A 26,983-nucleotide genomic window follows, 5' to 3' on the forward strand; every position below is an offset into this window, starting at 1 on the left:
CGTGAGAGTCACTTCTACAGCAGTCATATTACACGGTCGCTTACAGTTTCATTTCCCCTTGGAGAACTGGACATTGAGTGGCTGCCAAAACTACCAGAACCCATTTGCCCTTTAAAAAACATTTCTAGAACTTTCCACCATAAGTATTTACACAGGGCAATCCCAGGGAAAACCAAGTGTCCATTCCCAGACACCCTCCCATTTGACTCACCCCTGGGTCGGTTGCTCCGGCCAGTGTCTGGGGGGTTGGTTACCGGTTCACCATCCTCCACTGAGGACGTGTAGGCAGGATTGTCTAGGCCAGGCTCGTCTGTCATTAAAGAGATGGTGGCAGCAGCAGAAACCTCTGGGGAGAGCGTCGTTGCCGTGAGGCTGGCGCAACCATCAGGGCAGCCATCTTGTGAGCGCCTTTTCCTGTCTTTGGTCAGGCCATAGTGGGAGGCCCCTTTGCAGCTGGAACAAAGACAGAGGGGCACTTAGAATGTTTAACGAGGACTTCCCCAATACACATGCTTGTCCCTGTACACCCCTCCCTTTTCACACATAAGAATTCAATATTTGCTTGCCAGCCAAATGCATTAATGACTTGTGAAGTAATTTTAAAAATTGCCTATTACATTTTCCTAGCATAATCTCCACTGTTGAGCAGTAGGAAGTCAAATCTACCTGAGTGGAGTTGAGGATGGGATCTCTTACATTTGGACTTGGCGACTGCTTCTTACTGCTGTTTATTTTGACTACGAAAACCCCTAATCTCACTCTCACCCCTTTCTTTTGGGTTAGATCCCACAGCATTGGACATAAATACAAGCGGCCACTCCCAGATCCTGTATTTAGCTGGCCATGGAAACAGAGTCATACACGCCACAAAGCCACAAGGTTTACTGGGAACTGCTTTCCTCTAGGGGGTGGGAGTGACGGCTCCCATTCCTGTTGCTAGGTTGGTCTGGTAGCGCCTTGCATGCTCTTCAGAGGAATCAGGGCCAGGGGCTCTCACACATGGGAAAATGTCACATCTTATAGCACTGGGGGAGAAAAACATCTGATTTTTTTTTCTTACTGACAACAGAAACCTTCCTGTTCATTTTCTTGTTTCCATCCATTTTACTCACTGCATTTCCCTCAATCCCAAACATCGTCTGTACATTAGGGACAGGGAGGAATGTCCAGGGCTTCAAAGACTGGCGTTTGAGCCATTCTGGATCCTTCTTTTCCCGAATGTGTTTCCTTGCCACTGGGCCAATCGTTTCAGTTCGCTGACAAAGGTTTAGATCAGAAACTGGTGATGCTTTAACTAACTCACTGTACTGCTGGAGAGGGTATCAAATGGTACAGCCTCTGTTCCAACAGAAACCATTCTAACAGACTCCTTTGAATGCCCATTGGCCCAACATAGGTGTGCTGGTCATGTTATTCTGAATGGCATTTTCATGAGGGTTGCCTCAGACCATCAGAAAACACATTTTGATTCATAACAGTAGCAAAATTACAATTATGAACTAGCAATAAAAATAATTTAGGGTTGGGAGGGTCACTGCATCATGAGGAACTCTATTAAAGGGTCGCAACGTTAGGAAGGTTGAGGACCAACTGCCATATGTGATTGATGTCTTTATTTTCTATTTATTTATTTTTCCTTTTTACACTTAGTGTGTGTGTGTGTGTGTGTGTGTGTGTGTGTGTGTGTGTGTGTGTGAACTATTTACATGCCTGGTGTTGGCAGAGGCCAGAAAAGGGCATCAGATTCCCAAAAACTGGAGTTATAGACAGTTCCGAGCTTGCATGTGGGTGCTCGAAAGAGAACCCAGGTCATCTAGAAGAACACCCAGTGCTCTTAACTGCCGAGCTCTCTCTCTCTGGCCCCTAAATGCCCCAAGGGTTGGAGAGATGGCTCACTGGTTAAGAGCACACACTGTTCTTGCACAGGCCACCTCACTGAAGCGCAAGCTCCTGAGGGATCTGACTCCTCTGGCTTTTGTGAACATTCCTCTTGTACACCCCTACACCCCCACACACAGACCCCACACTCAGAGACACAATCTAGAAATGAAGTAACGAAACAAATGTTTTCTTTCATTAAAAAGACACACCCAAGGGGACGAAAGGCAATGCTGTACTTTTCCTGGAAAAGGGTCGCTTGTTTCACACTGAGCAATTCAACCCAGGCCAGAGGGAGGTGCCAGGTTCACCTAAGTGCATCTTGAAGCCACGAGCGTCTGGTGTGAGCAACCTAGCCATGTTTAATGGCGTTTGGGGTAATGTAACTGGAGGCACAGGTAAAGATTCCCTTTCCTTGTCAGCAAACACAATACAACTCTTCTAAGAATCTGTAGCATCCTAAATGGGATGAAATGTGGCGCTCCTCTCAGTAGAAAGGGCCTGTGATTACACAACTTTACACCCTCATTTTCTAGAAGAGGGACAGGCCTGTACAAGCCACAGCTTGTACTTCTGAGCTGCCCAACACCTCCCCTGGGAAGCCTACCATCCCTTCTGAGTTGGTGAGTTTTTTGTTTTTTGTTTTTTGTTTTTTTTTTTCTCTCTTTGTCAGTTACTTTGACTCAGAGTGATTCTGCTTCAGAAGAGAAAAGTCGTTGCTATGGGAAATTTAAAAGTTGGAAGAAATACTGTGTGATGGAAAAAATCGGAGCTGGGATGCATCGGAGAGCGCCAAAGCTGTAATTGGAGAGCGGAACACTTCCCCCGTGGGCCAGCAGCATTTGGTCTGCAGTGCATGGAAAGGAAGTTCATGACTTGTTAGTGGATTTGGAGACAGCCTCTCTTTGCAGGCAGGGGTGCCCTTGACCATGCGCTCAGCCAGAACACAGGTGTCTGGAATGGTTGCTATGGAGAGCCATGACTTTCTTTGGAGACACAGCTTGTCCCAGAGAGACAGCTGAATCTCATTCTGGTGCCTTTAGAGCACTGAACAGGGTAAATTCCAAGATCACGCCATTAAGACACACCACTGCTGCCTCCGATTCCTGGGGCTCTAAAGACATATTTTTGAGTCCAGAAAAGGAAAACAGCATAAAATGAGAGACTTCTCTCTCCTTGGCCCCTACTCTCAGCTGTAGTTATAATAGCCGGGAAGTTGCAGAACCTACAATGGAGAAATGTTCAGACTCATAAGCTTTAAAGAAGAAGCGATAAAGGATAATGGCGACCCATTCTTTTGTAACATTGGCTTTCTTCATCTCCTTGGCTTAGCCTGGATCTGAGGCACAGAGTGATGGATGAAAGTAATGGCTTGTACTTACTAATTATCGCTTCTGCAGTGACTAATACTGGGGGCTCTTGATTTACAGGCCCAAACAGGGGAAGCAGAGGAGGAAGAGTTGATTAATGTTGGCTAGGGCAGGAAGATAGGCTGCACCCTGGGCTGTATTCAAAGCGAGCAGGATTTATGCTCCCTTCAGTTACCCAGAGCCTACGTACTCTCAGGTGGTGATGGCTATGAACTTGAAGGATGAGAATAAGGAACACAGAAAACCATTTTTTTTTCAACCCAAACCACAAACTTTGGATATGCTGTCTGCAGAAACAAGTATCCTAGGATCATTTTTTCTTAGTACTGATGAAGTCGGGTCCTGGGCTCCTTCACAGAAGTCAGCTACAGATCAGTCTTCTTCGGAAGGCACCAGCACCAGGTGCCCTGAAAATTTGGGAGGAGGGGATTGAGTGGGTGTAGAGAAAACGAAACCTTTTTCCTATGAAATTGCCAAGTCCTTGGTGTGAGTTGCTAATGGGAGCTGGAGAGGAGGCTCCGGATGGACCTCAGCCATGGTTTGCAAAGGTCCCAAAGGAGGGACCTCCACAGACTTCAGCCTGCTGGGTGGGGGTAGCTCATCTGCAGGGAAGGGCTCCTAGCTGTCTGTGACCTGACCCACTTATGACAGCACTGGAACTGCCCTCAAGAAAGCGAACCTCCATTCTCTCATCATTGCTGGAATAACAATGCCGCCCTCCTTTGAGCTAATCTCCTCACTACCTCTCTCAGTTCACTTCTGATACACTCGTGACTCGGCTCCTCATGGAGAATTCATTAACTGCCCAGCCTGCTCTCACATTAACCCAGGGATTGAACTTAACAGCTTAGGGAAGCAAGGAAGAGATGGAGTGAGGGCAGTAAACCAGGCAGGAACCACAGTGAGCGGTGTTGCCTGAGGTGTGGACCAGGCAGAACCATGGTGAACGGTGTTGACTGAAGTATGGACTCAGTTACCGTCACAGAGCCTTGCTGAAGAAGGCTAGTCCGGTGTTGTCAGAAGCAAGCAATCTGGATACTAGGCCCCACATTTGAATGTAAAACCTTTTGATTTTTTTTTTAAGAGTTGGCACCAAATCATGCTTAAAACACCGTGTGGTCCAATCAAAACACAGACACACACGCAGCCCACGTCTATCTCAAAGCAAAGCACATTCCAAGCTCTGGTAAGGAGAACTGCAAATGCAGGAGACCCGGGCCTGCTTGCCTCTTTTCAGTCCTGTAAGAAGCAATATAAACCAGATGTTGGGGCGCACCCACCCTTCATCCCGGGAGTTGGGAGGCAGAGGTAGGCAGACCTCTCAGTTTGAGGTCAACCCGGTCTACAAAGCAAGTCCTAGGACCTGCAGGAGCCCTTCCCAGTCTCAAAACAATGAAGGGATAAAGAGGAAAAAGAAACAGAAATACAGCAGCAGCAATGTGACTCTCCTGGTGTAAAAATATTTTTTATTGAGAGTTTTCAGCCCTATTCTTTTCCCGTCTAGCTCCCTAACAAGAGACAGGAAACTTGGTATTTCATGTACAAGCCGTAAGCCTAGGCTGGGCAGATGCTGAGCTATTCTAACTGACGGCCCAGCCATACGCCCCTGCTACTTGCTGTTTCTGCTCCATCAGTCTATCCTCAAAATGGACTCCCTCCGGCTACATGTTCATGATCCGTCTGGCCTCATGCCCCCCCCCCGTGGTTTCTCTCAAGACCCCCACTCGATTTTCAAGTGAGAATCTGGATGCCAACCAGATATTGGGGCTCAGAATTTAGCATTTGCAACAGACCAACCCCGATATCCTGGCATTCTGCTTTCTGCTACCGATATGAGATGTGAGACGCGTGTGTACACAGAACCAAGCTAGGCGCCTAAGAGGGCTCCCCTTTCAGCCACCTGTCCCAGCCACTTTTCTGATCAAGTCGAGAGTTAATTCTCAGCTGTTCCTCTTTCAGAAGACCCAATAGTTTGCCTGAAACTAACCAGTTTACCTCGACAGGAGCCATCCAAACCTATCATATATACCTATTATTTCTCCCACAGTGGGGGATTCTGCAGAGAAGCCAGTTTCCTGCCACCAGCTGGCTCTGAGGCTTTTGATGCTATCGTCTATCTCCATAGCACAGGACTAGTGATGCTGTGCCCCAGGTGGAGGCCCTAGCTCCAGAGCAGAGCAGAGGCTGTCCCTTGTGGAGGCCACTAGGAAACAAGTCACGGGGAGCCCCACAGTGCTCTCTGTCAGGCTGCTGATGACCCTCAAGGGTGGGGCATTGCTCCTCTGTGTCCATCCCTGACTCCTCTGGGCTGCCACCCTCGCCCTGCTCACCCTCGCCCTGCTCACCCTCCATGACTTGGTGCATGTACTAGCCTGCTCTCCTTCCTCTGCTTTTCAGTCTCTTGCCCTCTAATCCGCCTTAACCACACAGAAACGTTTCCTTTTTATTCAGAAACTCATTGGGAAAATGTTCTCCTTTGTTAGCAGGATGGAGCTAACCAAGTCAGAGCTCTTACTGATTCCCGGACTTCCTGGGTTCATACGTCTCAAAAGGGGGCTGGCCAGAGTAGGCAAACGGCCACCAGCCCCTTGCTATGTCCGAGGTGCTGTTTTATAAATGTGACCTCCTTTAACTCTCCCAACTGCTCAGAGACATTAGGTCTCATATATCACCTCCTCGATAAAGATGAGGATGGTCGAAGGGAGAAACCCCTTGGTCAAGGTCACAGTGAGAAGCGGAGAGGGGGTGGAGGGTGGGTCCTGAATCTAGGTTATGACTTTCACGTTTTCTCCCCTCACACAGCCTAGGCTCCAGCCCAGGTCTCTCCAGCTTCCCCGAGCTCCAGACTCTCTGATCAAATGACCCATTCCACAGCCTCACTTTGACGTCTAATACATGCTCGACGTGACATCCACACATCTGATTCCACCTGGGCAGTCAGTCTTCCCGGCTCCTTCTCATTGTGTTAACCGCTTCCTGTATGCATGTTATTTGTTCAGGCCAAAGACCTCAGTCTCATCCTTAGGTTCCTTGCTTTCCTTTCACATCCCATGTACAGTCCAATCCAAAAAGAAAACAAAAAAATCAGTCTGGAAAACAACAGCTTCTCGCCACCACTGCCGCTCTGGTCCGCCCCCTCTCTGGGTGGTTGCCTAACCTCCCAACAGGGTTCTATGCTCCTCACTTGTTTCTCCTCATTTATCCTCAGCACAGCATCTGCTAGGGTTTTGACATGGTTTGAATGCGTCCCTCAAGGGTTTGTGTGTTGAAACTTAATCCTCCCGTGGTATTAAGATTATGGAATTTTAATCTGAGCATGGTGTTTGGAGATGGGGGTCTCTGGGAGGTGATCAGGATTAGACAAGGCCATGGGATAGAACCCCTAGGATCGAATGGCTGGTGATCTTCTAAGAGAGACAACAATTTCCCCTCTTTGTCATGTGATGCCCCGTGTTCCCTACAGCATTGTGCTGTCTCAGCGCAGAGGCTAGGCATCACCACCTTCACACTCGGACTCTTCAAGATAAGGGTCTGAACCCCTAAAAACCATGAGAAATACTTGTATGCAATGACCTCTGAGAAGGTGACCTTCACAGAGAAACATTTACCCAAATTGTTACTTAGTTAAGGTACGATTTTAAAAATTTTATTGCAATTATTCACTTATGAGGGGAGGACACTCAGAGCACATGTGTGTGGAGGTCAGAGGAACTTGTAGAAACTGGCTTTCTCCTTCCATATATGAGTCCTGGGAGTCATCAGGCTTGGGGGTAAATGCCTTTACCTGCTGAGTTGTTTGACCAGTACAAGGTCAAACATATTCTAAAACCTAAATAACCATCCAAATAACTCAACCAATGAATTTAAGTTCCAAACGCAGTGACAGTTTCTCCATCAGAAGGCTGTGCTATGGACAGGTGTGGTAGGATGTGTGGTAGCATTTAGGATGGTACAGGAGCACTTGAGTTCAAGGTCAGCCTGGGCTACGGAGGAAGACTTTGAGTGCCACAATTAATCTAACAGGATGAACCAATGGTCGTCCTCCTCTAAGACAGAGAGAACACTTCCCTTTCTCCTTCTGGGGCTTGGGAGGAGCTGGCTCACAGATTCCCGTATCTTCTATGGCCAGTGGTAGAGCCACCAGTTTGACCTCCGCTAACTGGTTAGCTCTGGGCAACCACAGGCCTGTGAATAAACATTTGCTGAGGTGAACCGAGTAACAACCACCCTTTCAGTGTGACAGAAACACTGTGTTGGCAATTTGCAGGATGTGCCCATACAACCCTGATAGTGTATAGTTACCGTGGTTGACCATGATATGGGACCCCTTTCCCTCAGAAAGCTCATCATATCCCTTTTTAGTACCACATATTCCAAAACCAAAATGATGGGGGAAGGAGACAGGAGAAGATGCTTTCAACTAACCTTTGTTTTCCTCACAGACTTTTCTACGCAACCGGGAAGTTTTATTGCTTTGTTTTGTTTTGGGGGGAAAGATTCTCACTACGATGTAGCCCAGGCTGGTAAGCTGGCCTTGGCTTTATAATTCTCCTGCTTTGGCCCCTTGCATGTTGGGATTATAGACCAGTGTCCACACTTAGCTTCAGTGCATGTTTTAAAAATCTTTATGCCTCATGCAATGTACTCAAAGTAATGAGTGCTTTTGATCACATACCTTCTTTTGATGCATGACACTGATGCAGTGGGGGACTTTTTAAAGTGGTATTAAAATACATGTTTTTAAATTCGTAGAAGGCCATGTGTTATGGTTTGTTTAGCCCAGGGAGTGGCACTGTTGTGAGGCATGGCCTTGTTGGAGTAGGCGTGTCACTGTGGGCATGGGCTTAAGACCTTCACCCTAGCTGCCTGGAAGTCAGTCTTCCACTTGAAGCTTTCAGATGAAGATGTAGAATTCTCATCTCTGCCGGCACCATGCCTGCCTAGATGCTGCCATGCTCTCACATTGATGATAATGGACTGACCTTCTGAACCTGTAAGCCAGCCCCAATATATGTTGTCCTTTATAAGACTTGTCTTGGTCATGGTGTCTGTTCACAGCTGTAAAAACCCTAACTAAGATACCATGTGAGAAATACAGGGTGGTGAAAGAAAGTTAGACTCTCTGGTTGAAAATACCTAGCTGACAAGTATAGGTCTTCCACCTTACTACTCTGCAAATCTGCTCACCCCCCTCAGTCAGTTCCCCCGACTCATCCCATGTGTCAAATGGGCCTAGGGCTGTTCATTTACTATGTCTATTTTCTATGTGGTGTAGATATTCATGTGGAGTGTCCAGTACAGCCTGGAATGCGATAGTGAGGCCGGGAACAATAAGCAGTGTGGTTAGTATACCTCAGGGTGAACAGTAGACACAGCGGATGCAAGGAAAAATATTGTACAATATATACACACGGGAGACTGACACATGAATAGGAAAAACATCAACATCAGGTCTTGTTAATGGAGAGATGCTAGTAGAGACTAGTGTTGGGGGAGCTCACAGCGGGAGAGCACTCACTCTGCTGAGGGGCATAGGGGAAGGTTTTTCAGGATAGGTGAGTCCAGAGCAATGAGGCCCAACGGCTAATAGCCAAGGTGTAGATGCTCCATTCAAAGCCCCGAGAATGTAAGCACATGCTGAGTGCTGGGAATGGCAGATTCCACACAGTGTCCCTCCCTCCCTCCCTCCCTCCCTCCCTCCCTCCTTCCCTTCTTTCCCTTCCTTGATGTTTTTGAGATAGATTCTCACTATGTAGCCCAGGCTAGTCTAGATCCTGCAATCCTCCTGCCTCAGCATCCTATGTGCTAGGCTTACATGTGTGTGTGCTGCCACATTTAGTGTTTCCCTTTTGAGCGACTATTCCTTCTCTCTCAGAGATCATAGCTTTCTAGAGAGCAAACTCCTGCTCACTCCTAAGCCCTCTTTCGAGTGTGTAATGTGCAGGTAGACAGGGCGTCACAGGCTGTGTTAAAACAGCTCAGAGGTCCGAGAGCAGCTATTTTTTTTTCTTCCTTCTGTTTTTAGATACTTTCTGTTTATGCTTCTAATTGTGCTGACTAGACATGGTTTAATAGCTGCAAGCTGCCTTAATCCTTTTAGGAGCAGGGGAGGAGGCAGGCTATATTTTAAATATATGGCAATATTTCACAAGTCCTGGAATGTAAAGCACTAGACATCTCTACTGTGTTTGAGATAAAAATATATGCGTCAGTCATCCTCTTCCGAACACTCCCACGGAGGCCCCTGAGGCCCCTCCCCCACTGGGACCCGTCCCTGCCAGTCAGTTCTCATCATATTTGGAAGAGACACAAGGGACAGTGCAGTTTCTACTCCTAGGACTGCTTTACTTCCCAAGTTTTCTGGTCCTGAACACAAGTCCCCTTCTAGGAACTTTCTGGAAATCACTCTTCCATTCTCTTGATCCCCCTTCTAAGTTAAAACCCATGCTTTCTGGAATGGGACCCCCGGGTCACTTGCTTAGCTACCAAAAACCATGCCAGTAATAAACACCAGTGCTTATGTGTAGTCTTGGGTGAGGCTGGCATGAATTAATGAGTCGGGAGGTCACCCAGTGAGCAAGCACACCCTCTGGTAGTCAGGTTAGAGGCAGAGAATGCATCTGAGCCTGGATGGGGCTCATCTTAAAGAGCTGACAGACTTCCCAACACCCCACCAGCCACACACCGCTCTCCTTATTACTTCCTCTCTTCTGCCTCCAAACCGCTGGGGGAAATGTCCCCAGTTCTCCAGCCACCCAGTCCCCTTGTTAATCAACACCAGAAAGGAAAATTTTCAAACAAGCAGAGAAGCCACATGAAATGGGAACTGGTATTCTAGTCGCCTGGGGCTCTCAGGTCATCATGGTGTGTGAGGAGGGACAATGTGTCCTCAGGATAGAGTTCACACAGGTAATAAACACTCCAATGCCAACCTCAGTCAGCACGCATGACTCAGTTTACCCAAAGGGCTGGCTTGTATTTGAGGGGAGGGGCGAGATGGAAAGGAAACACAGAGAGGAAGTGGATCTCTGCTCTCTTCATATACAAGTCTCTCTATTTTTTTTTCTATTAATTCTTCTGTAAGAATCTGGTTCTGTGTTTTCATCCTTCAAACCTCAACTCACAAGGCATCATCAATAGTTGGGGCAACTCACACTGGCAGCTATGCTACATACTGTGTACTATGGACCAGGCATTATATGGGACATGTATCGTACCATTCAATCCTCACACCAGCTCTATGAGGAAAATACTGGTATACTCCAGGCACAGAGAACCTTCCCAGTCACACCGCTGGTACCTGGAGAGGATGGTGGGATTCAGGCTGAGGTATGCACGGTAGGGCTGTAGGATGCCATGCACGTTGGTGGCTGATAAATGAACGGTGCTTGCAACACGAGAAGCAGAGGAGACACAAGGAAAACTTGAAGCAGCCTTTGGGTATATTCTACTCTTTACTACCGTGTCATCCGCTGCGGCTACTGGGTAGCTGCTGTGAAGAACTCAAGCAGTATGATCTGCCCAGTGTAGCCTGTTCTAATCAAGCCCAGGCCTTCAGGCCTGCAGCTGAGAGACAGGAGCCACGAGCATCACACAGCTTGTGTCCTTGCCTCTGCCCTATCACCAGGGCCATTTGCCAGCAGAGTGCACATCCTAGGTCCCTGCATGCCCTTGGGCTTCCTGTTTCACTGCCAATCTTCATCTCCAGAAATAACCTAATTATCTCTGGGAATAGCTTTGGCCTCCTCGTCCTAGAAGCAGAAGTTTAAAAGGATCCTATTCTGGGCTTTGTGGGCACTGCTAGTGCGTTATTTATTCTGCCTCTAGGGGGAGCTCTTTAGTTCCAGACTTCATACTCTTGTGTGGATAAGGCAGGGTATTTGCTGTTGAAAGCAGGCTTTCTCAAGAGAGGAGGCACTGCAAGTAGCCCATGCTGGCCAGTGTGCCCTTCTTGCTATTGTTCGTGACAATGCTTATGACAGTCATTAGATTGGTGCTTTTAATAGCAGGCACAGAGCTGGGGCTTAGCCTATTCGACATTGTCCTAACTAGGGGATGTTATACCCTACTTTACAGGTACAGACAATGGGATTCAACACAGAGTCAAGAGCTGGAAGCCAGACACAGTGTTGAGATTCTTATGTTGACCTAAATCCTCTGCAAACCCATCTCATGGTGATGCAAGCAATATTCATTGTCCTGAAGACGGCTCAGTTCTGAGCACTTATGTCCAACCTATTTACCCCTGCTATAACCTATCGGGCAAGCGGTACCAATCTCTCCCTTTTGCAGATTTGGAAACAATATACATCTTAACTTGCCCAAGGTCATGGTCAACCTCTAGTGACTATTGGTCTGTTTGCTTGGGACTAACCTGGTTCTGAGACAGAATTTCCACATAAAAACTGGTCAGTCCTAGGCATACCAGATGAGCTGGCCACCCTGCTGGTGGCAGACAGTGTGAAATCAAGGCTGTGACTCCCAAGAGGATGCTTCTCCCAGTGACAATAGTACATCACCCCCCCCACCCCATGTTTTGGCCTAAAGATTTAGTGGAAGCTAGTTGAGGGATGAGGTGGGGGATTTCATGATTTCAGATGCTTCTGCGTGTATGCTCGCTTGGATGCTATTCTCTTAGACGGATGTCCGAAATGTACCCCCTTCCAATGGATGCTTGAAAATGTTCCTTTACAGCAACCTTAGCAGATCTAAATTGTATGCAATTCCAGTACTTCCCAGAAACTTGAAGAATCAACTCACCATTTAGTTTAGACAAAGCCTAGCAGATAGCCAGGGGAGTCTGATAAATATGTGTGCTGCTCCCTGGGGTGCCTCAGAAGAATTCCAAAGCTCAAACCAGATGTGCAATTGACAGAGGTTGATGAGGGATGGTGGACGGTTTGGGCACAGTCCACATGCCAGGTTAATTCTTCATAGAGACGTCAAGACAGTTTATCCATCCTATGACTCTCTGGCCTCTTTGAGGTCATCAACTTCCTTTCCTGGACATTTTGGGGGAGGGGAGCTGTCAATTCTCAAGCTACAGACAATGAGGGTTTTCTGTCAACTGTTTAGGGATTGTGATATCACAGGGGTGGTGAAGGAGGCCAGATTTTGCCCAACTTTTAGTCTCTGCTATTTTTGGTTCCATTGAGAATTGTTCTACTTACTTTTAAAACACTTGGCCATGAGTCTACCCTGGAGGCATAGGTCTGTGATGTCTGCTACACAGAGAGGCAGGAGGATGATAGGTTTTGCTTTATCTAAGAGCACACACACACACACAAACACACACACACACACACACAGCACATTTTTGGGAGCTGGGCTATGGATCAAATGCTTTTTACTTCAGGGTTGATGGGAAATGGCTTTTGGGGTAATGGGAATCAAGGCAGCCTGACCACTGTGGTTTTCTGATGTGCTTTCCAAATTGCCTGGGCACCCAGATGTCGGCAAGAGTCTGTTTTCGAGTCTTTGTGCTTTTGTGAAGTCCGTTCAACCCCAGGGGCTGTGCAGAGGGGTCACAGCTCCGTGTGGAGATAGGCATGGGAGAAGGTGACATGGCATTCAAGTGGAAATTATTTCCAGATGACATTTCAAAACCATTCCTCCATCCCCTCACATCCATTACGTGGCACCTCTTGGGTAACTATGAAAATGCCTCACATCTGTCTAAACCCTTTCCAGGCTGGAAGTCACAGACCCTCCAAAAGCACAGGACTTGACGTTTGGATATTGAGAAATTGCGTTCTTCCTCCCCGTTTGCCAATGTGTCACACGAAGACATTTGGTTCCTTTGTGCTAAAATCCTTTTTGCAAAAACCAAATAAAAAAAATCCATCTTCCCAAACAGTTTCTATGTTTGCTAAATGAACTTTCTTTCTTTTTTAACATTCTTAATGAAAACAATAGTACTCTCTCCACAAATTACATTTCGTGACCTCAAAATTAGGTTATGTAAATGTGGAGTGCAGAGTGGATGCTGCTCCTGTCTGCAGGATTTCCAACGCTGTTAGGTCCCTGGGTTCTCTTGTCAGAGTCACCCCTTAGCTTGAGTTCATTCACTGGGACAGTGGCTGCACTAGGCCAGGCCTCTTGCAGTCGGATCCATTAATGACTGTCTCTCCTCATGTCACCCACTTTGGCTGCAGGGTTGTGCCCTAAGTTGGCCTCTCCTCTGTGGCCATCAGTCAAACAAATCCTGCTTGTTTAATTCAACAGTTGCTTCTAACCTCACGTGGAAGCTTCCATGTATAGTATAGGAATGGGGAGATACCCAAGGCCATCAGTGGGTGCCTGAAATCAGAGAGGACCAAAGCTTATATTGTCCTAAACATACATGTGTGTGATAAAGTTAATATACAAAGCAGGTACAGTAAGGGACTACGACAAGACAGTGTACGAAACCCATGTTATTGTGGCCCTCAAAGCATCTTTTTGTACCACATTCTCTACCACAAATAAAGAACTATGCAAATCTACAACCTCATTTGTTCGTTCATTCATTCATTCATTCATTCATTCATTCATTTCATAGACATTTAGGTGGATATTATAACAGTCAGGTACAAGATTAGGCACTGTTAATACAGCCCGGTGGTAGCTGGCCATTTCACACAGGAATAAGAAAGGCACACCAAGACCAGTCTGAGCTACACAGCCATCCCTCCACATCCTTCAGGGTTCACTTCCATGCATCCAACCAAACATGGGTAGGATACATCTTTTGTTTTTTTTTAATTCCAGAAGGTTCTAAATGTAATGTAAATGTAAAACATGAATCTGCTGAAGAACAGAAGAACAGAGGACCTCAGTGTTGTTCTCTTGTCACTTCAGACATTCCTTGGCACCATGCTCTTGTCTCACATGGCTTTTGTATCTTCCAGCTTGTATATAAAACTGCAGTTATGACCTCTATTCATGAATGCCTCCTTAGTTTTATTAGAATTGAATAGAAATAGTTCTCTTTTCTGACCTAACCTCAAAAGTTAACTGTCTGGGGCTGGGAGCACGCTTCAGTAGATTAAGCACTTGGTATGCAGTGTTGGCTCCGATTGCAGGAACCCAGGGGAGTGGGTGTGGCAGTCCACCTGGAATTCCAGCATTGAGAATATGAAAGGCAGAGGCAGGATCTCCAGAGCAGGCTGGATAGCTAGAACACATCTTCTCAGTGAGCCCTGTGTTCACTCGAGAGACTCCACCTCGATGAATAAGGTAGAGTGTAACCGAGGAGGACTCCTGATGTCGACCTCAGGCCCCCATGTGTGAAGGTACACGTGCATACTCCACACATGCACACACATGTGAAACAAAGTAACAGATTCAGGGAAGAAAATTGAAAAATAAAGAACAAAAATAACCAATGACTTCACCTATCCGATTCTGCTGTTAACCTGCTTTCTTTCATGCATATACGTGCATATATGTCTGTACTGTTTGTCCATAATCAGACCAAACAAGGTGCACACTCTTAGAGATGGTATATTCTGAGACATACCGCCGAATCATTCCACCGTCAACACAGCAACGCAACACGTCTTTTCTGCTCAGCAGCTACCAGGCATCAGAACCACGGGACTCCAGCCTCAGATACTTGACCTATCAAGGTGAGCCCTGCAGGGCAGGACCCCTACCGGTGGCTGAGAACCACTTCTGCACACTGTGCATCTCACCAGCTATTTCTCTGACTGGATTACACGATTGAGTATCCCTGGCTTCCCACTGACCCATGACTGCCATGGGAACTATTAGAACCACCATTTGTTTCCATGGTGGTGGCTGAGGTAGATAGATACTCTGTCCCTTCCTTTTTCTACCTCACACTATGTAAGGTTGAAGTCTGGGGGAACCTACATGTGCTGATCCCTACAGGAAAGAGAATAAGGGTTTCCTTGGCTATGGAATTATTTCAGTTTGACAAAGAAGTATCCACTTTGCCCATCTTTCTGCTGAATCAGATTGTACTCTCCTAACATGATAACAGGCACTTCCTAAAGTTTCATTTGCTTATGTGATATTGTTAAAATATAACCAGGCAAACGACTCATCAAACAGGGTGGCCCATACGATCATAAACTATTCCAAAAAGATATGCTTTTGTTATATTTAGGTGTGTGTTTTGGTGTGTCTGTCTGCTGTCTGTCTGTCTGTGCAAGTGAGTGCAGATGCTCTCAAAGGCCAGAGGCATCTGACCCCATGGAGCTGGAGTTACAAGTGGTTATAAGACACCTAATGTGGGTGCTGGGAACCAAAATGGGGTCCACTGTAAGAGTGGCAAGTGCTCTTAACTCCTGAGCCATCTTTAAAGCCCCTATTTCTGAAACTTCTATGTATTTTAAGGGCTACATTGAAAGGTCATCTTAGTAAATCCAGGGACACTTCTGGGCTTAAAATAAATCACCTTAAAGGGTTTTCGATTTTATCTTGAATGACTGAACCCTTGGAATCTATGGAATCTTCTTTCAGCCTGAGCGATAAGGCCGAGATCTGTGAGAGGAATGCCATCAGGCATTAGCAAGTCCTAGCTCTCATACCTCAGTTGCTGAAGCACTTGTCGAAGGGTGATGTAGGGATATTGTAGTAATTAGCAGTGATTAGAATCTTGACTGTAATTACCTGTGTGAAAACTAGTCATCCTAGTCCTTGTTCAAAAACTGTATGAAAAATTAAAATAACATTCTAAATAGCCTCTACTTTTCCATTAACTTAATTTCTTCATTTATTTCTCAATGCATATGGGTGTGCACATGTGCGTGCACACACACACACACACACACACACACACACACACACACACACACACACACTAAAATCCTTGAAGGAGTAAATGTCATAAAGCCCTATATGTTCAGCACATGTTCTCAAAATCACTTTTGTTAAAGAGAAGCTTTGTGTATATTTTAAAAGGTTGGCCTTTCCTATTGACACTTGATTAATACTCCAGTGCTTAGTCCCCCCCCCCCATGTTTCTTAGCTGGGTTTGAATTTTGTACATCACATTTTGGTCATAGTTACCTCCTCCCCCACTTCTCTTACACCCATTCCTATCTTCCTTACGTATCCAACTTCGTGTCCTTTATGTTTTAAGCCCACCGAGTTCAGCATATGCTGCCCACATACTCTTGGTTATGTGGCTGTCACTCGGGGTGATCTACCTGCCACGGTGCCCACTGTTTATGACACAGATCCCCCCTTTTCCATCAGCCTTCAGCTGCCAACAGCTCCTCAGCTGTTGTTAGGGGTGGGACTTGAGGTTACCTCCTCACTCCATGCTGGAATTTTGTCTGGCCTGAGCCTGCACAGTTTCAGCATGCTGTCTCAAATGCACGTGTGCAATTCATATGTTCAATTATCGTGTTGTGTCCAGAAAACACCCAGGGCTTAAAACATTACCCAGATCCATCCCTAACCATGGCCCTGGCTTCTATTTTTACTGAAAGCCCTTTAAGCTTTAATCCATTTGATTTTATTTCTTTGTTTCTTTTCAATTTTTTTAAGGGATTCCATAACCCAAGGGGGAAAACATCAATGGACACTGAAAGACACACAAGTGAAAGTTAAACCTGGCCTTTTACCAATCTCCCAACTATTAACCTTTTTCATGACCAAAGTCTGTCACCAGAAACTTCAGTGAAATCAATGGGGTTAAATATTTTAACCGGCCCAGGAGGAAACAGAGTCCCTAGATTTATTGGGACATCATGGGCTTCTGGGTTGCTCAAGTGAAGTTTTAGCTCATTTTTGAGTGGAAACAGGAGACCATGTGTGAAGCTACAGGGCACAGTGAAGTTGCATGGCGTTAGCACAGCCAGAGACGCAGGTCTTCCCAAGAAGGAACTTGGTGTTAGCATCCTTTGGATCTGAACTTGACCAGATATCGTTTTTATGAATGTTAGTCATTCCTTTTATTGTGAGTTGTTTTTTATAAAGGCAGATGATTAGCTGTGGTGATCTCCTACTAAAGGACAGGACTCTTGACAAAAATTAAGGAAGGATCACAACAGACACTGCATGCTATGTTGCTAACTCTGAATGTGGCTTATATAAAGTCAGATGGTGTGGGTGCATGAGCAGATCATGGCTTTTCTGTGTCAGTGTTGACCCTGGAAGATGACCCAGGTACTTTACAAGAAACACAGTGTTCAGGTGCTTTCAGACATGTAGGGCAATCCGCTGCCTTCTTGACTTTGATGATCACCCTGAAGTACTCAACGAGAACTCCGCTCAAAGCCCTCCCTATCCTCCTGCTTGCTTGTCGGTAATAGAGGATCTAGATAATTACAGGAGAGGATCTGGCTAATTACAGTGCTGAGAACTGACATCCAGAAGATGGCTTTCTTTTCCGTGGACTTAATTACAATCTGGCTGCTTGGCCTTACTCTTAAATTGACCATCAATTGGATTACATAAAACTGACATTTTGGATAAAGGTCTTCGTTCCACCAGAAATCCAAGAGGTTGTGACTCACTGCTGCTCTTTTAATGTGAACAGTCTTCTGAAAAAGATATAGCTGGATAAACAGTCCCTGAAACTTGAGAGAGAGAGAGAGAGAGAGAGAGAGAGAGAGAGAGAGAGAGAGAGAGAGAGAGAATGTGTGTGTGTGTCTTTAATAGCATTCAGTAGGCTTTCTCTTGACTACGCTATCACTGTGGTCACTATTAAGGTTTGACTATGAGGTGTTCTCCCATAGGCTTGGTTCCCTGCTGCTGACACTATTTTGGGAGGGGTTGAAAGCTTTAGGAGATGGGACTTTGTTGAAGAAAGCGAGTCCTTGGTGTGCCTATGACTTTTTAACCCAGTTTCTAGTCCCTTCCTTGCTCTTTGCTTTCCATTAGGCAGAACCTCCCCATCATGTATGTCCACTGACACGACATCCTGTTCAAGTGCATGGGGCCAAACAACCATAGACTGAACTCTGAAGTGGAGTGGAATGAGTTGCTCCTCTTTCTAGGTGTTCTCTTAGGCATTTTGGCCAGAGCTGTACAAAAGTAACCGCTATGGTACTCTTGTTGACACTGTGGAGGATGTGAAGAACCACTGATGGAGAGGTAGGGGTTTCCTGCCCTAGAAATAAGTGAAGAGCCGAGCTTGAAGTACCAGCGACTCTCAGAGAAACAATGTACGGTATTTGCCAAATTCTATAATCATTGCCCAACCTGAGACCAAGCCAGGGCTCTTCTCCATTTTAGAGATATGTCTCTGACCCAACGTCATGTAGCAGGGAGGATTTTCCTTGGAGATTTAGATCTAATACAAATTAGTGACAAATGAGAAACAGCTCTGTATGACTTTGAACCCACACTCTTCTCTATCAGTCAATGTTACCTCCAGGACCAATTAATTCAACTCCTAGAAAGTCAATAGCACTTCTGTCTAGATAGAGACAAAATACACAACCGAGCCATCGGGTCCTGCACACCTGACCAGGCACGCTGTGGGTGCTGGGCTGTCATCCAGGTAGTGTTCTGCTTCTCAAACCATGTACCAAGAGGAAGAATCCTTCATTTACAAAGCAGCTCCTCCCATGTCAAAGGATGCTCATTTCTAATGAGCACTGGATCTGAAGGCCGACTCACAAGGAGGCTGGGAGCCCCAGAGTTCACACGTGGAGTCTGCAGGACTTGAAGCTTTTGTGCACTGGGAAAATAGTTCACCCTTCTTAGCCTTGAAGACCCAGCCCTTCACATAACTCACCCAATCTCATGCTGCTTTCTTGGCCTCAGAGCTCCCTAAGCTAACCAGTGTACCCTATGACCCCTCTTCTTATTTTCCCAATTCCACAAAAGCTTTGTCATGATCCAAACTTAAAGAGCTGTGTATCTGCTTGTGTTCTCATGCTAATTATGCTACCCAGAAACCTGTTTGCAGTGTCCCTCAAAGAGGACTAAAGGCAGCCTGTCTCCAGTTGGTTTTTGACTAGTCAATAAAGTTGCCAGCGGCCAATGGCTGGGCAGAGAGACAGAGGCAGGACTTTTGGGATTCCCAAGAAGGAACTGAGGAAGGAAGAAGAGGCGATTCAGCCATGAGGAGAGTTGTAGGAGGCAGACCACACAGGGAAGGTGAGACAGCCAACATGTAGGTGCAGGGGAAAGTGGCCCCAGGAGGGCTGCCCAGCAGAGTCCAGGGCTGCAAAGATGAAATATAGATTTAGTATTAACTCGGGAATATCAGAAGGAAGTGTGTGTTAGCCATGTGGAGTTAGGGAGTGGCCCACCCATTGAGCTGTTTAAGGCATTTAAAATATAAGGCTGTTAATGTGTGCCTTTCTTTCGGGAATCCAGAACATTGAGGCAATAGTGAGAAGTTCATGCACCCGCTGGCTGGGGAATTTAGAGCAGATTAATAAAATACCGCAACAGAGTTGGGAAATCCAGAGGACTCAAGCCTAAGACTTACCACTTCTCTCTCTCCTCTCTCTCTCTCTCTCTCTCTCTCTCTCTCTCTCTCTCTCTCTCCTTTCCCTTCCTTCCCTTCCCTTCCTTCCTTTTTCCCTTCCTTTCCCTTCCTTCCTTTTCCTTTTTTTCCTTCCTTTTTTTTTTTTTTGGTTCTTTTTTTTCGGAGCTGGGGACCGAACCCAGGGCCTTGTGCTTCCTAGGCAAGCGCTCTACCACTGAGCTAAATCCCCAACCCCCTTCCTTCCTTTTCTTTATTTTGCCATTTTATACTTCATCCTACCCCGGCTTATCTGACTGCCCACGCAGATCAAAGATTCTGATGTCTTGGCTACAAGGCTAGCCTTATTACGACTTTGACAGATCCCAGAAAAGTTTGTCCCTTGTCAACAAAGTCCACTGGCCATCATCAACTCTGTGGTGAGACTTATCAACCCGGCTGGCAGATGGTCAGAGACTAAAGCTGCTATTTTGGGAGCTCAAAATTGCTTACCCCTCCTGTGGACCAGGTCACTTGAAGGTTTGTCTTGGATGGAATCATGGCAGGCTGTGCTCCTGCCTGGGATGGTGCTGGGGGAGGGACGGGAGGGGTCAGAGGAGCTGTGGGGTTGGGAAGGCAGGGGCACTGCTGGTCCTGAGAATGAACTTCTTTGTGAGCTCACACCCACTTTCTGGAAATACTACCTGAGCAGTGCCAGTCTGTGCCCTGTCACTTGATAGAAGAAGCAATTTGCAAATTGCAGGCTGCAAATTGCCGGTACCCATCTAATTATTGTTTAATCAACATAATCACTTGGTGATTGGCATTCCATGTTTTGCAAAATGGATGTTATTTGTCTGGAAGCTACCTAAGGAGATATGATAACAGTTGATTCCCGTTTTGGATAGGGCAACTTAGATTTCTGGGCTCTGGGTGGCAGGAAGACAATCTGTATTTGCCAGACTTTGAATTTTGATCTTTTCCCAGACACTCAGTGTGGTGCCATCCTGTCTCATAATGCAAGGCGGCGGCGGCAGCAGCAGCGAGCCCCAGATTCCAGGCAGACATATGACCTCGAAGGAGAACAGTCAACCTCAACAATTATGCCGTGAGGCGAAGCAGTCAATCGGTCACAGAGTATGCTGCCAACCTAAGATGTGTGCCCATCCAATGCAGTCATTAGGATAGAAACCCAGCATAAGCTGACAAGCATATTGGTTCCATGTTATTTTGGGGATGAGGAAGGCAAGGCAAACTCTGGTGTAGTCCGGGCTGTATTCAAACTTGCTTTGTAACCAAGGATGACCTCGAACTCTCCCTGCCTTTACCTCTCAAGTGCTGGGATTACAGACGTGTGTCATCACGCTTGGGTTATATATTGCTACTGATGAAAGCAGGGCTCCCTACTGGCTAGACAAACTCTCTATAAACTGGTCTACACCCCCAGCCCACCTGTATATCGTGCTTTAAAGTCCTTTTAAGAAAGAAATTCTGAGTAACACCCATCAAAATCTCTTGTTATCACTGGCATGATGAACAAACCGGAAGTCAAATCCCAGGATGCACTGCTCCCTGGACACATCCCTGAGTGTTCACTTCCCATGTTTATATCGGAAATTAAGTTTAGGGAACTTACACATGTTGATGTAAAGTGAATCACGGTTCCTAGATCAGTGAACATGGCATTTACTTATGAATTAGTTCAGTAATTCTGAGCTCCTGCATCGGAATTACCAACCGATCAAGCCATCCATCCCTGGTGTGGAGTAAAGACATCAACAGCTGTGGATTATAACATCAGAATGGCTACCTTGGGAAGAGACCGTGAGGCTGACCAAGAAACTGGTGACGGTAGTGGGGACTAACCCCCAACTTTGTAGCTGCCATGATGAGACACATTTCTCTGCTCACGTGGGCCCGCCTGTCCCACTTCGTGCACCCAAAGCTACTCTCTGGATGCAGAAGAACTGTGAGGAATGCACTGTCCCTTTCAATTGCTCAACAAATTTTTACTGCCTTTCCAGCTTCAAAGATCATGTTCTAAAAGTTTCACTCTAGGCAAAAGACGGTGGACCCTTCACATCAGGGGTCCAGCTAAGCAGACATCAAAAATACACAGAGAAGTGGTTGCACCTGGACTGAGTGTGTGTGTGTGTGTGTGTGTGTGTGTGTGTGTGTGTATTTCTGCATACTCGTGTGCGTGTGTGTTTTTTCCCTGATGTGTCATCATTCTCTCATTAATATACTGCAAAATTATTCCCATAGTATTTACATTGTGTCAGACACAATCAGTAATCCACAGATGTGTTTACAGTAGTACATGGGAAGATGTCTATAGGTGATATGGAAACATTATCACATTTCATATAAGGATCTTGGGCATTCTCGGGCTTTCTTATGCTGCATGAATATGTGTGGTGTCTGTGTGTATTTGTATCTGTATGTATACATGTAGGTGCATGAGTGTACGTATGTGTCTGTGTTTATGTTTGTCTAAGTGTGTCTGTATATGTGTGCATGTGTGTGTGTGTGTGCATGTGGGTGTACATGTGTGTGTGCTAGAACCAATTCCCTGCAGATACTTAGAGATCACTGCTTTCCTTTCGTCATTTCTTTTGAACTTCAGTAGCTTATCATTCCAAGTCAGCCAAAGTCACATGGCAAGACCCTGTCTTCAAACCAAACAAAACAGCACCAGCAGCAAGACCAACCCAACAAACACCCACCCAACAAACAAACAACTCTACCCACACTGAGTGTACAGATGTCACACACATTATCAGGGCTCAACACACTAAGCTCTATGCTGTCGACACTGACTTTCTCTCTTTGTGAATCAAGACTGCTTATAACTCCAAATACAAGAATTTTAGGTGGAGGGCGTTGTATCTATATGTTCAGAGAACGTGGTCATTCTGAGGTTGTGAAGTTATAAGTTGTGTTATCTAAGTTTTAGTTTTCAGTGATGCTCATTAACCGATAACTACAAATTCCCCCAGAAGAAGAATGTGGTATATCTGCATATATAAAATGTATATGAAACGATATTCAGCTAAAAGCAGAATGAAGTTGGTCATTGGTAATGATGTGGATGGGACCAATGTTATGTTAAGGGGGACAAGCCAAACAGAAAAAACAAAACGAAAACAAAGTAAAAAACCCCACACGGTTGCAACCAACAAGCTGTCCCTGGAGAAGGGATTGGAGTAAAGTCCACTAGAGGGTAGGAAGGGCGAAGGGTAGAAAGTGTCATGCAGGCCAGAGACTCAGACACATAAAAGAAACATGAATATATACATATACACACATATACAGAGAATCGTTAACGAAATTAAAAGGAAAATGGCAATAATGGACATAATAAATAAAACCAAAGCACTGCCTTGTCTGGCTCACTTGTGACCAAAGCAGAGTGACGTTAATTAATGACACCGAGGACATCCTTCCACGTATGAAGTCAGCAGTGGTCATATCTGTGAACGGAGCAGGCGTCTCCACTGAAACACTTCTCATAAACCTCAAAAGAGCAGCATGCAGTTTGGGAAGAAACATATTTATGCTAATATGTATATTTTTAAATTTTTCTATTTGAATCAATAATTTACTTTAAAAATCAAGCCTAAAAATTGGACGGTTGGAAAAAAGCTTACTATTTAAAAATACTAAAAATGACAGCCGCATGTCTAAAGGATTGTTGCTAGGCCTAGGGTTATGCTACAGGCCTGTTAGTTATGAACCCCGAAGGATGAACACTACTGCACCAGGCTAAAAAGAGGTATTTTTTCCTTCTGTTTCTTTTTTTCAAGACAGGGTTTCTCTATTTAGGCCTGGCTGTCCTAGAACTCACTTTATATACCCCTGCCTCCCAAGTGCTGACATTAATGTGCATTTTTTTGGTTAAAGTGTTTGGAGTAAAGTTATATAGAATCTGGAATGTGTTTTAAAATGCTACAGCAAAAACGCAGGACAAGGGGTCCATTAAAATTATAAAATGATGATAGTTATTAGAACTGGACATTGGGAGTTCTTTATATGATTCTTTATATAACATTTGAAAAATTCTATGCTAATAAATTAAGATCACATTTAGAAATAGCATAAAATGAGGTCACAATGCTTAGCAATAAATAGGAATTGTAAGATACAAAGATTCATACATGCACTCAAGATCACCGTTGGCCACACAGCAAGTTCAAAGCCATCCTGGACTATAAGACACCCCGTCTCAAAAACTCCCAAAATAAAAGATATCGAGAAGATATGCTCCCTGTCCCTTTCCTGCCTCTCTGGTTGTATTCTCTTAACCACTTAATTTAAATTTGCTTTAGACAGTCTTTACTGCCCCTAATAATGACAAGATTGCCTGACTCAGCCTGGTTCAGCCCGTGTGCCCCTTCCATACTTGTGACCACGATCCTCTTGATGAGGAACACTATGACAGAGGCTAGGACAATATTTAGCTTAGGAAATGTTTTCTGTGTACATTATTTTAGCTGACAACTAGCTGTTAGGTTCTGCCTGTTCTGATGCATCTCCACCTTGTAAACATATAAACTTGGGGAGAGAGGGGGTAAGCAATGAACTCATATCATCCTGTAAACTGGGAACAGGATCCAGCGTGTGACTGAGAAACCCCACATTTGCTGTACATCTGAGCCACGCCGTGGGTAAGCCACAATTTCTGCACTTCATTTTTCTTGACGTTCAGCCACAATTAGCACTGAGAGTTCTAAGAGGGATCTTAGGACCCTGAGATCTTAGGGTGATGGTGCTCTCTGTTCCATCACAACACTCTGGGGTTCTGTTTATTTCTCTCCAGGAACATTGAAGGGGGGAGAAACACAAAGTGATTGCTTGGCAGAATAGAAAACACTTTTTGCCTTGGTTTCTCTTTTGGATAAAGAAGGGTTGCTATTATAAAGAAATAGACAAGACAGAAGCTGTCTCCCCAAGGGGACTATTTACTCCTCTAGTAAGAATCAAATAATTGTATTTGATTCTTAATATATTTCTTAATATAATTGTAACTCAGTGGCTTGAGTGCTTAAGAAAGGGGTGAGCTGAAGACAAGCATACCATCATCAACACATCCAATGTTTCTGTCAGGAAAGCACCCAGTGCCACTAAGATTGCTACCTCCACAAGCTGGAAGGGCCAAGGGGCCCCCACAGAACGGAAGACTTGCAGCCAAGGTACTTATAAACAAAATATTCATATTCCGTGAAGGGTGGCAGGGACCGCTCTTCTTGCTGAATGGAACAGCCTTTCTAACTCCAGCACTTTGTGAGGCCCAGTAGGAAATTCTACTCATGCCAGTTGGAAAAGAATGTTCCCAGTACGTACACTTGGGGAGGAAGTTGCAACCACAGGAGACAGACTAAACAACGGAATTCCCGAAAGCGTTTGAGTCACACGTGTGTGCGCGCATCACATTCCACTTCCCGAAGGCCTGGGTTCCGAAGGACCGCAGGGTGCTGGGGAACAGTTCAGACAGCCTCTTCATCCCTGGGCCAGACAGATACTCTGCCACTTCAAGGCCAAAAGTCCCAGAAGGGGAGCTGATACCTGCTGTTCTCCTTAGGATACACAATGTCAACCGGGATGACATTACCGCCATGTCATTAAGCACCTGTGTTTTCTAGCTACAAGAGACTTGGCCACATGAGCAGACTGCCTGGTGTTGTTTATTGGTAGGCTAATGACCTTTTAGCCAGCACGGAGGACCTGGGCTTGGGAGGGAAGAACTGTACTGTGTACCTCTTAGGACAGCTGTTGACTCTCTAGGCTATGGAAACCGGGTTGGGGTGTGAATGCTGTTGAGAGGGAAGGAAAAACCTTCGTTGGATGCTCAGAGGAGCCGGATTTGCTGGAAAGCTTGTGAAAATAGAAGCCAGGTCCCTACTTGCACCTACTTTCCTTTTAGGAATTAGAATTTCAAAGACAGTGGTTCCCAACCAAGGCACTATTTCCTCCAAAGGACATCTGACAGTGTCTGATTTGTCACAACTCGGAGAATAGTAGATAGGGGCCAGGGTCGCTCTGCATCATCCACAGGTCCACCCCACAGCAGAAGAGCATCAGGACCAAAATGGCGGTAGTTCAGCAGACAGCTTCTCCGTGGGAGGTATCATCTGCAATCCGTGGTTTTCTGTTTTGGTATGGTACGTGTGTATGAGTCTATTCACGTTCGTGTGCTGCATGTGGAAACCTGAAGTTGATATCAGGGTCTTGATCACTCTCCACTTATTTATTGAGGCAGACCCCTCACAACTGAACCCGGAGCACACAGGTCAGACCAGTCATAAGTAGCCGCCTTGCCCTGGCGATCCTGTCTCTGCCTCCCAAACACTGTGCTTATGGAGGCCGCCATGGCTGCCTGGTCTTTGCATAGATCCTTGGGATTCAAGCTTCAGCCCTCATAATTGTGCTGCAGATCTATGTTCCCAGAGTCACCTCCTAGTATTTGTATTTTTAACAAGTTCCCCAGAAAAATCTTGATGGACACCGACTCGAGAACTCTGTACGTGTCTTGGTAACCACGTCAAGAGATCAGGCAGGAAGGTGGGAAGGGTGGAGTAAGCAGATATGCTTGCAGAGCTACCAAAAGCATCATACGTGAAGACAGGTCCAGCACCCTTCATAAAGTTACCACGGAGCTCTGGGACTGGGCCGGTGAATGAGCCACCCAGAACAGAAAGGTCAGAGAGAGCTCAGACATGTCGCCCTCACAGCCAATTATGCTGCCAGAGCTGGGGCAGCCTTGCTGACACAGCTAGGAAGAGTTTAAGGCCTCCTCTCGTGGGCACAGTGTCTTCAGACGTGATTGTTGTAAGCTGATAATGGTTAGGAAGTGGGAGATTTGTAGGTGTGAATTTCTACTCCATGGTGCGCAATGGAACAGAACATGTGACAGGATTTAGCAGATCCTGGTCTGCCTGTCTGTCTGTCCGTTTGTCTCTGTCTTTCTGTGTCTCTGTCTCTCTCTGTCTCTGTCTCTCTGTCTCTGTCTCTCTGTCTCTCTGTCTCTGTCTCTCTCCTCTCTCTCCTCACAAGCTGGGTATTTGCAGGTCCCCGATGTCCTCACTCATCACTGCACAGGACCTGTGTACCTCAGCACCTTTGAGAGATGCTGGAGAAAGGGCCTTTTAAGGAGCTGCCAAGGAAAGGACCAAATAGAAGGAGAAAACCAGAAGCAGGAGCCCGAGCAGGTAAGAATGTTTCCCTGTTGCTCCAGGCCAGTGGGGGTGGGGACTGCTTGTCATTTTCTTGAACCAGTTGTAAAAATCCTCATGGCTGGAAGAACTAGGAAGAGACTCCAAGTAAACTTTCCTTCATGCATCAGAATGTAAAATGATTTTTT

At 45.8% G+C, this 26,983-nt stretch overlaps 1 protein-coding gene across 4 annotated transcripts in view; it reads right to left on the bottom strand.

Moving 5' to 3' along the window:
- Lnx1 (ligand of numb-protein X 1) overlaps positions 1-26,983 on the bottom strand; it is a 102,127-nt gene that overhangs the window by 30,497 nt on the left and 44,647 nt on the right. For all 4 annotated transcript variants that reach the window (XM_032915937.1, XM_032915939.1, XM_032915941.1 and 1 more), the window contains one exon: positions 212-453. In XM_032915937.1, the coding sequence (XP_032771828.1) occupies positions 212-453 (242 nt within the window). The remainder of the gene's footprint in view (positions 1-211; positions 454-26,983) is intronic.

This window comes from Rattus rattus, chromosome 11 (genome assembly GCF_011064425.1).
Source record: "Rattus rattus isolate New Zealand chromosome 11, Rrattus_CSIRO_v1, whole genome shotgun sequence".
Classification (NCBI taxonomy): domain Eukaryota; kingdom Metazoa; phylum Chordata; class Mammalia; order Rodentia; family Muridae; genus Rattus; species Rattus rattus.